Source organism: Danio rerio, chromosome 14 (assembly GCF_052040795.2).
Source record: "Danio rerio strain M-AB ecotype USA chromosome 14, GRCz13ab, whole genome shotgun sequence".
NCBI lineage: Eukaryota > Metazoa > Chordata > Actinopteri > Cypriniformes > Danionidae > Danio > Danio rerio.
In genome coordinates this window covers 35,909,994-35,928,002 of record NC_141034.1, presented here as the reverse complement: position 1 = coordinate 35,928,002, position 18,009 = coordinate 35,909,994, and the positions used below count along the sequence as shown (strand labels likewise).

Below are 18,009 nucleotides of genomic sequence, written 5' to 3'. Positions count from 1 at the left end.
TTTAAATATTTATAATTTCTGAGTGACAGTGTGTTGGTGGCGGCCATTAGCTTGTCATTGTGCAGACCAAAGACAGTTGATGTTGTCCATCCACAAGATGGTGACAGAGACCGTATCATAAGCCCTTAGAGGAGGAAAAACCCAGCGTAATTTTAAACTGCAGCTGATAAAATCATTATAAATCTGGTGAGTGACATTCTAAGTTGATCAGACTTTTTTGTATGCTGTAGTGCTGTATTTATACCATAGTAATTGTAGTGTGTTGACTCTGAGCGTGAGATGGGACTCACATGTTAGAAATGTATGTATTTTGTGGTGGCCACTCTTTGTATAACCCTGAGTTGGTTGGCAAGCGGTTTTTAGCGAGTCTGATGCTTTCGTTCCTGCAGACTTTAATAAACAGAAAGAAAGATGAAATGCCTGTGTTTAGTGTTTTTCCTTATCACAAACATAACCATAATCTGGTTCATGATGTTTCTGCATGCGTTTCTCCTCATCTGTGGTGAGTTTGATACTTTTATCATTTTTGCGAAGCCACATATTTGCTTTGTTTTGTTTTTTTACAGGGTTAATTATTGTGATCTCCCGATTGCAACAGAGAAATACTGGGAAATCGCTGTAGACTGATGGCATTTTATAATCTTAATTTGTGGGCAAAATCATCTGTTTTGTCATCACTTTAGACATTACGCTAGAGCATCATTCAAACATTAGCTCTAAAGTGACATTGGTGAAGTAGTAATGGTATCTGCTGTTTTAAAGATCAGTTGTCATGTTACACTCATGTAAATGAGCTGCGGAAGAAAGTAGTTCCTCATACAAAAGGATTTTTAGGCTGTGTTTTTATATATATATATATATATATATATATATATATATATATATATATATATATATTTATATTTATATATATATATATATATATATATATACACACACACACACACACACACACACACACACACACACACACACACACACACAAACAATTATGCAGTCAAACTGTTGTATAAATGCATTATCACACTTGTAGCAGTGCGATATGACTATATTGTCATTGGTTGAACACCAAGGCCCTCAACCTGCAGCCTTGTGCCAATGCATGTCTCCTACAAGTGCCGATATACAGCCATATCGCACAATATTGCTCAAGATCTCCCACATTTCGGCACCTAGAAGTTGCATAAGTATGGATATATACAGCAGAAGTGCAGTCTGAGGAACAATTTTTAACATTTTATGCTTTGTTTTATTTAGTGTTAGTTTTAATTAGGCCCTACTCCAAATGCTAAGCCTGAGACAAAAGTCTGGCAGCTCTACCACTCATGTTGTGGCCCTTTTGAAATAGTAAAATTCCTGTTGAGTTTTGTGTAATGTTATCTACTTAATTCTACCATGTTATGCATACTTCTTTTGGATATAGCACGGAAGTTGATACATAGACATGATTAAGGGTCCAGCATGTGAAATGTCAGATGGCTAGATATGGCAAAACTGACCAGTCAGAATCATTTTGTGCACATTAATAGTACAACAGTTGTTTTCTGATATGACCATGAATTTAGTTGCACACTCCCTTAGCAATGAAATGCGAAGCAACCGATCATTTTTACATCCAGAGGTGAGTCTCAGCGCAGGTCTCAGCTTAGCCTCGGCTTTGGTCATTTTTATTTGGATAGCACACCAGATGGGGAACTGCTAAATATAGTGCAAGGACATCAATAATCCTCAAGCAGGGGTGTGGAGATGGCTGTTCCTCCATCTGCGTCCGTCTATGAATTAGATTCATGGTGAGGGAGTGGAGTTTGATAGCTACATCATAGTGTGAGGTTATGATTGGCTCTAAGACATACACACTTCACATCATGCTGCTTTAGTTAATGTGTTTTTACAGTAAGGTGTTGTGCAATGTTGTTTTCATCCGCTAGGGTGCAGTCTTGATGTTTTCATTAAATATAAGTTTAACGCCTGTCATTTCAGATATCAACCAGCTCTAGATCATGTACATTTGCTGTAATTTACTGATTAAGTTTATTAAAGCAGTCTTCATGTCATTTATGGAGAATAAAGTCAAAACAATACAATGGTGAAGTGAGTTTTAACTTGTTTGTGACTGTTGAAAAACAAAGTGTATACACTGTTAAACCCAACAATCAACTTTATCAAATGAAATGAGTGTCGTTAACTCAAAATTGACTGAAAGTTAATTCTACTCATTTGAAAAGAGTTTTAAACTCAGTGTTAAAGGTAATGAGTTAATTTAAAACCTCATTACTTCAGCTTAAATGGAGATTCACAGTCATCATATAGATAATTTCTTTAACTTTAATTGTTTACTCGAATTAGTTTTTGAACTTAAATGGTTTGTTGCAATCGGTTTTCTCAAATGGTTTGAGTTACCTTAACTTATTGGGTTTTACTTATTGTAAAAATGTCCATATAGCAGTTTTCCATATTTTGTGATTCATGTTTTCTCACTTATTCATGTTTTTAAATTGCATATTGGGATCTTGATCTTTCTTCCAAAAGCTTTTGATGTCGAAAATTTTGAAAAGTGACTTTTGTTAAAGTTTTAGTTTGAAGTGTTTGTGCAGTAAATTATAGTAAAAAAACATGTAATAAACTGCCAGTACTTTTTTTTCCCACAGACTTAATTCTCTATATTATTTCTTAAACATTATCATGTCTCAAACTACTAAAATATCAATAAAAGTTGATTTTTTGCAATTTGCAGTGTTAAATTTTTTAACATCAAAAGTCAACCGAGCATAAATAAAACACAAATAATGCAATTCACAACCGTATATAAACATAAAACACCACAAAATATGGAATCTGATAATTACCGTTTATTTTTACAGTCTAGATAGGATGGCAATATAAGCTTTTAAATATTTTATACTTAATTTATATTTCTTTTTGTGGTTGACATCAAATATTGTGCATCAAGTCAAATTATTGTGACAAAAACAACAATATTAGACAAGCTTTGTAACATGTCCATGAATGAAATGAGAACAAATATGGTGTGTTTCAAACTGAAACATATTTTATAAATCAATGCCTATTTAAAATATATTTATACATTTAGTTTTCATACATTTATACATTTCTGTGTAATGAATTTCACAACTCTAATAGTTTCAAAACCTTTGTTACCAGACTTTTTTGTATACAACCTTAAAAATGAAATTCAACCTCAAATGGCCTTAGAAGTGTCAGCCGTTTCTTATAAAAATCTTTAAAACAACAACAATATTCAGTACACTGAAAAAAAAGATTCATTGCATATTGTTGCAAACAATTGATATAATCTGAATTTAAACAACAAATTAAATTGAACATTGCTAAATTTGATTTGTTTAAATTCAGTCCTTATAAATTGCTTACAACCACTTACCTTAAAAAAAATGTGTAAATCCAATGAATCTTTTATTTTCAGTGTAGCAACAAATGCACTCCACCTGATACAAATCCCAGTTAAAGAAATCTGTAAATACACCAATTACATGTTTTTAGTGTGCGTGATAAACGTCTTTAACCTCAGAGCCTGAGGCTAATCTGGTCTACAATCTTCTGTGCTGTGATTCATGAAGAGCTTGTTTCTGAACAGGTTGGATGTGCAGAAGCCTCCAGGTGAAGCATTGCAAGGGCCATTAGTCACTTGTTCAGTTAAACGAAAGAACAATGAAAGACTTCTTTGTTCCTGCTTTTAAAGTACACATAACTTCTTAGGTTAATACCAGTCAAAATCCTTCTTCTCAATCACCTTCATACCTAAAGACAGAAAGTACAACAAAAAGTGACATAATTAAAAATCTGAGAATTAAAATAATAGTAGAAATGCTAAAAAAAATGGTTAAATGCACTATAAAATATATGATCAATTAGTCATGACAGCATATATTATAGTTCATTGTAATTTTTTTAACTAAGTTAATCACATTTCAAATTAATTTTATAAGTTATGCGAGCTGTTTTAAGTGAGTTTAACATAATATAAGTTCAATGGACTCACAAGGTTAATTCAGCTTAAAAATGTAAGGCAACCAGGATTTGTACACAGTGTATACAGTATTACGTGTGTGTTAAGAGATATATACAGTCACTGCTGTTTACATAAGTTGGGTCAGTCAGATGTTATTTTTTTCTATTGTATGAATATAAATTAATACTTTTATTTAGTAAGGATGCATCAACTTAATTAAAAGGACAAGGCATACTTTTATATTAGTGCAAAAGATTATAATTTTAAATTCTTTTGAACTCTTTATTCTGGTATTTCCGAAAGACTGTAGAAGCTTGTTATATTTGGGGAATTAAAAAAACTTGATCTCAGGATTATGACTTTCTTGCAGTTTGGTTTACATCTAACAGTTTAGTTTTTTTACACATAATTTATCACTTTATTTTTCACAAAAATACTGAACTGTGAAATATAAAAATTGCGAAAAATAAAGGTGATAAATGCTAGATATAAAAAATATATATGACTAGGATAGAGTTATATCACAATTGTGAGAAATTGAGTTGAAGTTGTAGATTTAAAAAAGAAATACCAAATTCAGGGGGAAATGTGAATTGTGGAATCTAAATTCGTATTCTTATATTATATTATATTCTTATATTACAAAGTTTAGTAACACTTTGATTTAAGGTGATGTAGTTACATTCCATGCACTTACAATAGTAATTGCAATGAATTATGCATAATTACATGTAACTAACCTTAAACCTAGCCCACATTCTAACCCCGGCCATATATAGTACAAGTGATTGATTAATATTACTTACTAATTAAATGAATAGTTAAACTTGCCACCTCAAAATAAAGTGTAACCAAAAGTTTGAACAGCAAGATATAATGACAGAATTGTGTTTTATAGATAATATAACTATTATAAGATAAATGTGTTATAAAAGATAATAATAAAAAAGGAGAGGAAAGGAAAAAGTCATAATTGTGATATGCAAATGACAAATTCACAGGGTAACTGCATAACTGTGAGAATTGAGAGATATAATTTTAGAAAAATCATGAAACTGTGAGATTGCAATTATATATATATATATATATATATATATATATATATATATATATATATATATATATATATATATATATATATATATATATATATGATCCCAATCCAAAACGAGTATAGCTCAGCTAGAAAGTAAAGACATTTACCAGGTTTTAGATTGTGCTGGTTACTAAGTCCAGGATATTTTGTCCATCCATTCATGTGGAGGTCTTGCTTTGTGTCAGGACGATCATTGTGGAGCAAGTGTAACAGTGAATTAGAGTACTGGTCCTCTGGCGCTATCAACCCATCAGGACACGAAACAGAGGGGTACATCATGGGGGGCAGAGCGAGACCCATACCATGCCTTGAATCCCCTGGCCACAAAATCCCACAGTTTGCAGGGTGATTCGGTGACATGTGATAGTTTGAATGAGACTCACTGCTTGTTCCTAACCAGAGATGTTCTGGAGGAAACATGGGTTGAAACCTGCTTTGTGACTGTGCTTCCCATTGACTGGATCCATCTAATAAAATAAAATAATAATAATAATAATTCAACGTTTAAATTCACCAAGAAGTCGAATATTTTTCGTGAGAATACTGTTAAAGAACTGTTACTTGTCTGAGCAGACTTTTCCTTTGGTTTCACCGCTTGACTCAGAGCCCGGGAGAAATGCTCATCCACCATGCTGTTGATGTCTCCTTGGAAGTAGGTGAGAAGGACACTACCGGACTGCTCCTTAGTTTTCTTAGCCACTGGGTTCATTAGATCCTCCTCCATCACTAATCTAGATACTGCAGGAATGGTGTAGCATACATTGCTCATCATGTGTGATGACTTTATGTTTTTTAATGTAAAATTGCAATAGCATCCCATCATTTTATGATGTTTTTTGTATGGGGTTGATAAATGAAAGGATAAGAATAGCACAGACTGTATTATGTTCTGCATTTAATCATTAGAATTTAGCTGAATCAATGGTTCCTTGAAGAACCTTTATACTCCACATTTTCACCAAACACTGTAAATCATATATTGCTGTCTTATTTTTTTTTTTAGTTAGGCTTTTCTTGTTATTTAAACTTATATCAGTCAAGCAGACTAGCAAATATTTAGTTCAACTTTGTATAGCTACCTGATTAAATTATTAAATTAAGTTTAAGTAACATAAAAACAAAATAGATAATTAAATGTTCTTCACACTAAAAAACAAATAACTGTGAACAATTTTCTTAAAGTCTTTTTAAGGATAATTTTCTACAGCATTACTGTGAAAATCTGAATTATGGAATATATAGTTACCATTATCAGTTAATTAATAAAAGGTTGGAAGCATTGACTAATTTCAACGGATATTGAGCGTCTACTACATTATTAAAATAGTTTTTTTATTTGCCTGAGCTAACATAAAACGAAGATAAAAAGCTGTATTATAACACTACCAAAGCTGAATAAATATTGTAACAAATGTATTGCTCCTTGTATAAGTCAATACTACAATATGAAATAGATTCAACTATAGCACTTGAAACTTCCTTTTTGAAAATAAGTTTTTGAAAACATCATGTGCTATTAATGAATTAAAGATTACGCCTGTATCACTTGCAGGTAGCCTATATGTTATTTATCAAATTATGTAAATTATGTTTAAAACTTATTTCTGGAAAATGCAAAGAATTGTCTAAGTTTTTTCTAATAACATAAATGCAAATAGTATAATAGATTATTTAAAATATGTTCTTTTCTTGACTCCTTGATCGACGATAGTTTTCTGACAGTATTCAACATTAGTCAACAAATGCAACATTTAAAGGTATAGTAATTTATATAATTAAACACATATATTTAAATCAGTATTAAATGCAATATTTAGTTAACAATGCGGCAGTTCAGTTCATTAAGAAATCTTAGAAATTGGCATAATATTAAAACCCACAAACGCATGTTTTCAGACGTAAAATATAAAAGGTGAAACGTTACATTTATGTTGCAGTTATTTTAAAATGAAATGATTGCAGAAAATAGCCTCCACGGCACTTTTTTATACTCACCGTATCAAAAAATGTGAGATCTTGCTCGTTTTAATCGCTGCAACCCGATGAATCACAGTGATAAAGTAAAGGTAACATCCGCCACGTAAACATGCTGCAGGTAAACCAGTTAAATCGTTTCTCTTTGAGCAGAAGTTAAACTGATCAGGCGACTAAACTGCGACACGTTTTGCTCTTAAACGCGGGGCGTCAATCTCTGAACTTTAACCAGTATGAGTAGAATGTGACTGAACGAGTTTAACTGTCGACTCCACAGGAAAAAGACACTGACAAAACTAATGTTTTTAGGACATGTTGTTTTATTTCCTTTCACCGTTGACACTGCGGATCAGACTAAAATGTTTTCAGTCATTTTGTTTGCAAATGTATCTATCTAATAAATATTCTGTAAGCAAAGACAAACAAACTTGATATAAAGTATGCAGATGGATTAACCAAAACCCTCTTAATGTAGCATATTATGTACAAAACATCTGAATTTTATAGCACTTCTCATTACCGCTGGCAGAAAAAAACCTGCTAATTTTTTTTTAATACTGATAGTCTAAAGCAAGAATTTTTTATCAAGCTATTTCATTGTTAAACTATATATAAGTAAGTATATATTTTATGTATTTACTTATAATTTATTTATATTTTTTTACAAATGGATAATGCATTACTGAAATGACACTCCATTACATACATTACATAACATAACCTTCTTAAAGGAATAGTTCACCCAAAAATTAAAAATGTACTCATTATTTACTCACTCTCAAGTGTTTGCAAACCTTCATGAGTAAGACGATATTTTGAAGAATGCTATAATTTTCCATAGTTTTTCCTACTATGAAAGTCAATGGTTACAGGTTTCCAGTTTTCTTTAAAATATCTTCATTTGCGTTCAACAGAAAAAAGAAACTCATAACAGTTTGAAACAAGTAAAGAGAGAGTAAGTGATGACATCATTTTCATTTTTAGGTGAACTATGCCTTTATTTAATCTCCCTGGCTGGAAGAAATAAATAAATAATTAGTGAGACAGATTTAAATCAATGAAACAAGGAGCTTTCTAGAAATTCCTGTAGAAGTTTTTCAAAGGCTTCATTTAAGATCACTACAAAAGAAAAAACTGAATCTTCTGATTTTTTTCATTGTTTACTCTCTTGTTTCAGGAAGTCATCATTGCTGGTCCCTGTGTTTGAGGTATCCGAGATCTTCCTTTCACTGGTAATTTCTGACTTCATGGATGATGAGACTTCTAGACCACCTTTCCCTTTGTCCCCCTTTGGCACAGAACGGCTCCAGTCTATTAAAAAAGAGTACATTTATATATCTTTTAACTGTAAATGGGAAAAGTTCACTTGGTGAGTACTTTTTTAAAGATCACTTCTTTGTATTTCTTGCCGGTATGTGGGTTTTTGTAAAAATAAGAATTACCATCAGAATATTTCTCTTAGTTGTATTTATTGATTATAGTTAAAGAATAGATTTAGTTGTTTATGTGAGCCAAACCTGAATATTCAGACTCTCTGAATCTTCCACAGCAGAGATGCATCCTCCACTGCTTTCTAACATTGTCTTTCATCAAGCAATAAAACAGGAAGATAAAGAAACCTGAAATACATAAAACATTTGTCTATAGATCTTTCATTTATGCTTAGGTTTGTTTAATCTATCCAGTATTCCGGGACATTCTAAAACACACACACACACACACACACATATATATATATATATATATATATATATATATATATATATATATATATATATATATATATATATATATATATATATATATACAGTATTTTGCCACACCTTCAACATCATTTGATTCTACAATTCTACTACAGTATATACTATCTACACAGTTTGCTAATACATTTTGGTTTGACAACTGAAGTAAAATTAATTTTCACACTTAAGCTTATAAATATTCATGACCTCTCCAAAAAAGGTAAAACAGAGCATTAATTTAATGGGAATGACGTTTCTGATTACCTATGCCACGTTTCTTCTATGTACATAAATCAGAGAATGGTTTAACACATTGTATCAATGCATTCTATGGCACCTTTAATGCTAAAGAAAGTAACATGTAAAGATCTAATTTGAATTACAGTTTTTAAAATATATTCTACTCCACACAGGCAAGCAGATGAAGACCAAATACGGATGCAACTATTTTTCATCATGGTTTTCAATGGATGGAAAACAGTTGCATTTAAATTCTGGGTTTATCTGTTTGCCTTTTTAAAAGAAAATTACTTAAGTATGTATATTTCTAATTTAGACTCATTTCTAATAGTTTTATATGCATTCACATTCTGGGTTTATCTGTTAGCCTGTACATATGTTTACACATCACATTTATTAGGTTAAGTGTTTTAGATTGTCACAATTCCCCTAGTAGTGGAGATACTACATCCACTACTGGAATGGCAAAGAAAGCATGGACTCCCAGAGTTCATCAAGATTCTTTGGATTCATATTTAATACCTCCTCCTCCATCTTACCCCAGACATGCCTAATAATGTTTATGTTTGGTGACTGGGCTGGCCTATCTTGGAACATTTAGCCTTCTTTGCTTTCAGTAAATCTGATGTTGAGGCTAAAGTATGAGAAGGAGCGCTATCCTGCTAAAGAAATGGTAATTTAATGGGCAGCACAAATGTCTTGATACTTCAGACTGTTGATGTTGCCGTCCACTCTGCAGATCTCTCGCACGCCCCATACTGAATGTTACCCCAAACCAGCAAATTGACTGATTTCTGTGAAAATCTTGTGTCCATGCGGGTTCAAATAGTTCTTCTGCAGTATTTGTGATGATTTGGATGCAGCAGATGATTCATCTAAAAAATCTGTCTTCTGCCACTTTTCCAAATGATCAACTCGAAGTCAAGTTATCATATGTTGGTTTTACAACTGGGATCATTGACTAGACTTTTGTCAGATAGTGTAGATTAATATTGCTTTTTCTGCTTATGTTCCCACATGATCCTTTATAATCACAAATGTGCTAATACATACAATTTTGTGGCTTTTATTCTCTCTCTCTCTCTCTCTCTCTCTCTCTCTCTCTCTCTCTCTCTCTCTCTCAATCTCTCTCTCTCTCTCTCTCTCTCTCTCTCTCTCTCTCTCTCTCTCTGAGCATTAGAAGCTCTTGTTACCTTGAAGACTGTTGAGGATGGAGAACAGGTACATCAGGGGTGTTTTGGCTGGGCCCCAACCGAAGAAGACTAGTATCCAGGTAAGTCCCAGCAGGAAGGTTAGGCTGGCCACCACTCGAAGGTCATGCAGGAACCCTTTTCTGCTGCTGGAAGGCTTGTTGACCCGCATTTTGTGGATTTGTACCAGTACCACGACAAACACGATGATATTACAGACCATGATCAGGATGGCGAACGAAACCACCGTCACATAAAAGGTCACGTCATTCTTAAACCAGCAGCTGAAAAGGATGAAAAGAGATGGTACATGACGACAATGTTCAAGAAAGAACACTAATAATAAGAACTAACTATAATAATTCATACAGAAAAACATCACATGAGCTTCACGTTAAAATCATAAATCTTTCACATGGGATTTTTAACATGTAAAGCAATGGGATGCATGTGTGGTTTTCCCGTGAGAATGAGCTTGTGTTTTTATTGCTTATTCATTAGCTGAACTAACAGAGCTTTGACTCCAACAAATTGGAAATTGGGAAGCATGGTGGCTCAGTGGTCTACACTATCGCCTCACAGCAAAAAGGTCGCTGGTTTGAATCCTGTCTGGGCCAGTTGGCAATACTGTGTGGAGTTCTCCCCGTGTTTGTGCACTCCAGTTTTCCCCCCACAGTCCAAAGACATGTGCTATAAGTGAACTGGATTAACTCGGCTGTAGTGTATGTGTGTGAATGCGAGAGTGTGTTTCCCAGTACTAGGTTGCAGCTGGATGGGTATTCTTAATGGTTATAAATATGTAGTTATATTGTTATCAAGGGTGGATTTAGTGATTTGGGGGCTCTAGGTTGCAGTCATGGGGCCCAACAGTACTAAAATTCACCTTTTGTAGTTTTATTAATTTTTAATTTTATTTTGCAGGTTTTTTTCTAATATCATTAAATCTTCTTTTCTATGTAGTATCATAATAAAATCTCTTTTAAATAGTTTGTTTTCGTGAAATCATTTTTACAACTAAAAAATGAATTAATCGAAAATAATAAATTGTTTTTAAAATCGAATCTTTACCTGACTTGACTGCTCCATGATTAGGGGTGTATAAGACAAATTTGTGTAGATGTTATAGTTATGTACATTTTTATTTGTTAGACTCTCACCATACAAATATGATAAAAAACATGTTAAATTTTTATGTATGTAATTTATACTTCTATGTATTTATTGGGGCCCCCAAATTTCCTGGGGTCTTAAGTGGCTGCTTACTTCGCTTATTGGTTAAATCCCCCCTGATTGTTATGCTTCGTTATGCATGTAGATGGATTATGCTTTGCTTGGTTATTACTTTTAAAAACCAAATGTGGATCACATTTCTTCACATGCTCCACATGATTTTAAAATTGTAAAGCGCATGTGTTTTTGTAAGGGTTGAAATACACAAAAATGTATTATATGATTGTGCATTTAAATTTTTCCACCTACAAGGCAGTAGATTCTTGGAGAAGGTCTGTGGAGAGGCTGGTGCCATATGAATTGAAGTCAATGGCAAGCACTAAAATTACAACTGACAAAGGTATACCTGTAAAAAAAACAACAGTTTTTGAATTAACAGACTAACACCGGCTCATTCTGTAAACATACCACTATATACATTTCTAGAGAGCGACAAATATGTCCCAGGAGCTATGTTTTTTTTCAGTTTTTGTTTTCACTAATCCATCAAAGGCCGCTGTGTACGCTTTTTCAGATCGAATTTTTTTTTGGTGAGTGTAATTCGTGCCTGCTGTTCTTGCATAAATCCACCAGAGGCTGCTGTCGACTGACTGAATGACTGACTGACTGACTGACTAATCGTACATGGTGACTGGACAAACTGGTTACAGGAGGAAAGCTGTCCATACAGAGGTAAGCGGTTAGCTGTTAAGCACGAAAAGGAGTCATACCACCCAGTAGCATTTGTTTTAAAGACGAAATGAAGCTGTACGTACTTCTGGTTACATAATTCGCGATCTCCAGAAATGTTTAGGGCTATGTTTTCAGAATGAGCCTATGTTGCAACAAACAGAAGCTCTTCATATGATTCTTAAATGTTACACAAATATATTCTAATAATAGAAAGTTCATTCAAATACAAACTTCACAGTACAAAGGTGCAGTCACATTTTTAAAATCAAGACATTTCAAAGCCTTCAAAAAGCCTCATTGTTAGTAGAATGGAGATAGATAAGAATTACTCAAACAAAAGGATCTTTTCTGTTAGTCAACATAATGATTTCAGTGCTTAAAGCATTTTAGGTCAATTTGAAACAAAGTCTGCACAACAAACTTTCTCAAGCTCATGCAAAACTCATGATTGCACACATCATTATTGGATTTTCCCCACAAAAGTTCGCATAGCAGGATAAATGTGACCACACCTAAAGTGTAGGTGATTACAAAACTTGCTGTCTCACCCCATCCAACTGCACAGAACTTGAGGATGTAAGACGGCACATATGAGTTGAAGACCTTGACCAAGGCCAGATACATGTTGATTGCACCAAGTCCCATCCAAGTAAAGGTAGCCAGAAAGAAGTAATGTTGAAAGGCTGCTACGGTGATACAAAGGGCATTGCTGTTAAAAGAGGCAAACCAGGAGTTCACCAGGAACAACATGTTCAACCCTAGCAGGGCCATGCAGAGGTTAATAAGGATCTTGGAAGGGTAGTCTCGTCTCAGTTTCCTGTGGTAAAACAACACGTGTGAGGAAAAATACAGAACACAGCGAAACATGCATTTTCTGTGGTATTACATCCAGTAATATTTGAAGTATTTTAGTTTCTCAACTGTTTGATCAGTAATAGCATTTTTATGAAAGCTGATACTTATCTATTTAAGCTGCTTAAAGGGATAGTTTACACAAAAATTAAAATGATGTCACTGTTTACTGAACTTGTTGATCATTTTTTCTCAAAAAATAAGATATTTTGAAGAATGCTGGAAACTGACTTCTGTGGTATTTTTTTCCTACTATGGTTGCAAGCCAGACTTATTCTGAAAACGTAGCCCTATATGCATTTCTGGAAAGCGCCAAATATGTCCCAAGAGATACGTTTTTTTCCAGTTTTTGATTTTGCGAAAGTAGCTTTGTATGCTTTATCAGATCTCTAATTTCTCTCACGAGTGCCATTCGCACCTGGGGCCTCATGTACGAAGACTTGCGTTAAAATCATACTAAATCATTGAGTACAATTCAGATGTATGAAACACTACATATGCCAAATTACACGCATATTCTCTTTGTACATCCAAATGAACGTGAAACTGAGCGCACGTGCACAAGCCCAAAGCCTCCTCCCCCGTATGAACATGCTAATTACTATACTTTGGCAAAACCCAACGAAAAAGCAATGGCAAAAGCAAGCGAAACAGAATGTGATTTGGAGGTGCTGTTTTCGGAGCTAGACCGGAGAAATTCGGTAATTATTTGCAAGTTTGTCCTCCCGAATTAATAACAAAAGAAAAAAAGTGGTAGAGTTTAGCTGATACGGTTAATATAGTTGGTCTGAACATCGCGAGTGGATTAAAAAAAAGAAATAGTGCGATGTGAAGGTATTTAATTTTGTAGTATCCTTAACAGTGTAAGTGGCGTAGCTCGTAAAACGCATGACAACATGTTTTGACACGTTCGAGCATGAACTCGGTTCGAATCCAGCGACTGATAAAGACGTTCTTCTTTTTTTTTGCCCACTACATATCAGATTTTGGCTACTTTTCATCACGAGGAAGACAAATAGGAATCATTAATAAGTGTGTGCATCATATAATATTTGCACATTTATTGAATGGGAATGTTTCTGATTCACATATACAAATTCGTCTTCAGGTGGCACCTTTATAGCAATGTGCATGCAGTCGATCGCTCCGATTACATTGGGAAAACCGGCGACCGCTGCAAATTGCGCTTTAATGTTTGGCTGGTCAACTGCATGGTATGGAAACCTTAGACATGCGGATGAACCTGTCCCATACAGCTGCCATTACACGGCTTAAAGATATTTTGTAGTGTGCAATTTAACACAACTGCCTCTAGGAGTCGTCAATGGAAATAAAACACATACAAGAAATGTACGTACACCAGGCATGAAGTTGGCGTGGACCAACGCACATTCTCACGTTCATTTCATCGTTAGTAAATCCAAACGTGAGCGTGAAATCTGCCGTACGCAAAGTTTTTGTGCGTACACAGCATTGATACATGAGGCCCCTGCTCTTTTCATGTAAATCTGCCAGAGGCTGCTGTCAACTGACTGACTGACCACCTATTGATTCTTCCCACCCACCGCCTTCCCTAAACCCAATCAACAGTGTTTTAAAAAGTAATCAAGAAAGAGAAAAGCCCCCTGATTTTTACCAAATTCTCACCCTATTATTTACTGTTATTTCCGGAACTCTTTTTTGCCGGACTCGAACCCCATCGTCATGGCCAACTCTTCTCTGCATCTCTAGTCCGCTGACGTACACTGCGAGACGCTAGACAAACTGGTAACAGTGGAAAAGCTGTCCACATGGAGGTAAGCGGTCAGCTGCTAGTGCGGAAGGGAAAGGCGTCAAACTGCTTTGTAGCGTTCGTTTTAAAGACAAAATGCAGCCATATGTACTTCTGGCTGCATAATTCATGATCTCCAGAAATGTATATACGGCCCTAGCTCATTCTGAAAATGTCTATATACATTTCTGGAGACCACCAAATACATGCAACCCTGGCTCATTGTGGAAACGTAGCCCCGCGGACGTTTCTGCGGACCGCGATTTACGTCCCGGGAGGTACGTATTCAAGCGTTTTTTTGTTTTCGCCGATCCGCGAGAGGCCGCTGTGCGTTCGCGCCCACGGCGTTCTCGCGCGAATATCCGCCGGATCGAAAAAAAAAAAAAAAAAAAAAGCAAAAGCCCCCGTTTTCGACCGCGTTTTCAGATCCCGCCGCGTTCTCGCCCTTATTTTCCGGATTCTGTTTTTCGTCTTACCTGATTTCCGGAACCCGCCGTTCCCCGGACTCGATCTCGGTCGTCGTCCACCGTGGCCAGCTCCGGCTCGTCCTCCTCCGGGGCCTCCGCTCCGCCGACGCAACGCTGTGAGCTAGGCGGGCGAACTGATTGCATCGGGAAAGCCCTCCACTCGGAGGCGAGCCGTCGGCCGGCGAGCGCGAAGAGGAGGGGCGGAGCGGCGCCACACCGCCCCGCGGCGTTCGCTCGAAAAAACCAAACGCGGCCTTTACGTACCTCCGGCCACGTAAATCGCGGTCTCCAGAAACGTCCGCGGGGCTACGTTTCCAGAATGAGCTTGGGTTATATACATGCCAGTAGCTACGTTGTTTTAGTTTTTGTTTTCTGCGAATCCACCAGAGGCCGCTGTGTTCTCTTTCAAGTTTCTCTCGCGTAAACCTACCAGAGATCGCTATTGACTGACTGAATGACTGACTGTCGATTCACTGACCCACCCTCCTCTTTCCCTAAACCCAACCAATTGTATTGATTGACCCGCCCACCCACTTCCCTAAATCCTACCTATGATTTTCAAAAGCAATCCAGAAAAAGAAAAGCCCTCATCGGATTTTTACCAGGTTTTCAGATTTTTATCCCTTTCTCACCCTGTTATTTACTTGTTTATTTTATTTTTGGATTCTGATTTTGTCTTAAAGGGCCATGAAACCCCCTCATTTCAGCAGGGTGTTTTCACACCTCTACTTTGGAAAAAGTCAGAAAAGTGGGCGTGTCCAGCTCTGTTTAGGGGGGAGTGTCGGAAGAACTGAAGTGGGAGGGTGTGTTTGGGTACGCGCGAGTTTCAGAGTCAAAATACACACACACAGGAGAAAGTGATGGTGTTTAACCTACAAGGACATCTGTAGTCTAATTATTTGCCAAATTATTAAATGTTGGACTTTAACTGCAGTTTAGCTTTTTCATTCAGGGAATTCATTCATGCCCCTCGCGACAAACGAGATATTTGATTCGAGGATCTGCTCTAAGCGTGTATTTTTCATGCAATGTTTGATACCGCACGGCGAATGAGAGAAAAAAAACCTCCGCATTTCCCGGAAACTTAGATGCACACAGCAGGTAGCGTCAGAAAGCCGCGTGTGTTATTCCGGCCACAAAATGCGGTAAAAACCCTACACGAGGTTAAAGTTTGGTTGTGATGCTAACATGTTTACACTCGGTGCAATAGTTAACTTAGTTCGATACGAACAAACTGAATAAACAAAGAGCACTGGTCGCTCACTTACCAAATCAGTAGAGACAGGACAATCACCAGCAACTAGAGCCGCGTCTTTATGAAGAGAATACTACAAGCGAATCCGGATCTCAGCGTTTGCAGATGAGAACAGCTCTCGGGTAAACAATGTTCCCCCTTAGACACGTAAGTTATTGTTGTCGCGCGTCGCGTACACTGTTAATCCACACGTGAGACTGAGCTCTCACAGAGAGAAAATGAAAACAAAACTTAACTGCAGCAAACTATAAAAGCAACACTTCACGCTTGTTTTGCCAATACAACGTGGCGTCTCTGCCGTCTACACTCTGACAGTAATGAATATTAATGAAGTTGCACAATAGAGCGCGCTGATTGGTTTGAACCAAGTCTTACTCATGCATTAATGCATCACACTGTAAGACGTAATAAGACTCACTCTGGCACAGATGCCCAGTCTGCACGCTGGAATACAGCGCTATTATGTCATGACCGTGACGCAGCTTCAAAAATTCGTTTCAAACCGGAAATACGAATTTGCTTGAAATAACGCAAAAACAACCAATTTACACTTTTTAGTGAAATATAGGTGTCCTAATAGTGTTATTAGCAGTGTGGGACACATATAAGACTGTCAACAGCTCAAAACATGTGTTTTGGTGTTTCGTGACCCTTTAACTGTTTTCTGGAACCGTTCTTTACCAACCCCGTCATCAAGGTCAACTCCTCTTTGCGTCACAAGTCCAGTAACGTACATGGCTTATGGGCTAATGGGACAAACTGGTAACAGCAGGAAAGCCGTCTTTATGGAGGTAAGTGGTCAGCTGGTAAGCGCGAAAAAAATGGTGTCATAACGACACCATAGCATTCATTTAAAAAATGAAATGCAGCCATACGGAGCTCTGGCTACATAATTCGCAATCTCCAGAAATGTATATAGGGGCGTTTTCAGATTGAACTTATGTTGTGTATATGTAACGGAGGCCAGCTAGTGTGTGCTGTGCAGGTAAACCTCACTCCTCTGACCTCTAAAGGTGCTCTAGCGACAGATGCTAGAGGTCATGGTCCTTAACCTCCTTGGTAGAGCACCCGACTCCTATGCTGAAGGTTGCCGGTTCGATCCCAACTCGGAGCGGGTTGGGTGGTGTAGGACCGGTGGAGTTACATATATACAGTAGGGCTACATTTTCTGAATGAGCCTATGTGGCAACAATGTCAGTGGTTTCCAATACTCTTCAAAATATCTTATTTTGTGTTCAGTTGAAGAAAGGAACTTATTAAGGTTTAGAACCACTTGATGGTGAGTAAATAGTGAGTAAAGTTTCATTTTTGGTGGTGAACTATCCCTGTAAGGCAGGAGTGGCCTGCTGAGTTTAACTTTAACTTGCTTCAACACACCTGACAGGAAGTATCTACTTTCTAGTTTATCTAGTAAGAGCTTGATTAGCTGGTTCAGGTGTGTTTGATTAGGGTTGGAGCTAAACGCTCCAGGACACCAGCCCTCCAGGATCGAGTAAGAAAATGTTTTTCTTATTGCATTGTTATTATAGTTA

At 36.3% G+C, this 18,009-nt stretch overlaps 2 protein-coding genes across 2 annotated transcripts in view; both read right to left on the bottom strand.

The window, feature by feature from the left end:
• Positions 1 to 2,829: 2,829 nt before the first annotated feature.
• On the bottom strand, positions 2,830 to 7,264 carry vgll1l (vestigial like family member 1-like). The gene is made up of 4 exons (NM_001386249.2): positions 7,080 to 7,264; positions 5,646 to 5,822; positions 5,192 to 5,551; positions 2,830 to 3,777 (listed from the first exon to the last, which is right to left on the bottom strand). Exons 2-4 carry the CDS (start codon positions 5,806 to 5,808, stop codon positions 3,737 to 3,739), a joined length of 564 nt encoding a protein of 187 aa, NP_001373178.1. The 5' UTR covers positions 5,809 to 5,822; positions 7,080 to 7,264; the 3' UTR covers positions 2,830 to 3,736.
• A 457-nt stretch (positions 7,265 to 7,721) lies between these two features.
• adgrg4a (adhesion G protein-coupled receptor G4a) overlaps positions 7,722 to 18,009 on the bottom strand; it is a 30,533-nt gene continuing 20,245 nt past the window's right edge. The window contains 5 exon segments of the mRNA NM_001442419.1: positions 7,722 to 8,369; positions 8,576 to 8,677; positions 10,234 to 10,514; positions 11,710 to 11,806; positions 12,681 to 12,949. Of these exon segments, the coding sequence (NP_001429348.1) occupies positions 8,212 to 8,369; positions 8,576 to 8,677; positions 10,234 to 10,514; positions 11,710 to 11,806; positions 12,681 to 12,949 (907 nt within the window). The 3' untranslated portion in view covers positions 7,722 to 8,211.

What these genes read in the sequence shown, in the direction of transcription:
- vgll1l (NM_001386249.2), bottom strand. Translation starts at nt 5,808, where the DNA reads ATGGAGGAGGATCTAATGAACCCAGTGGCTAAGAAAACTAAGGAGCAG. An exon ending in GGAAAAGTCTGCTCAGACAA is followed by an intron (nt 5,552 to 5,645) that starts GTAACAGTTCTT and finishes TTATTTTATTAG; the next exon opens with ATGGATCCAGTCAATGGGAA. An exon ending in CCAGCACAATCTAAAACCTG is followed by an intron (nt 3,778 to 5,191) that starts GTAAATGTCTTT and finishes TTCTGTCTTTAG; the next exon opens with GTATGAAGGTGATTGAGAAG.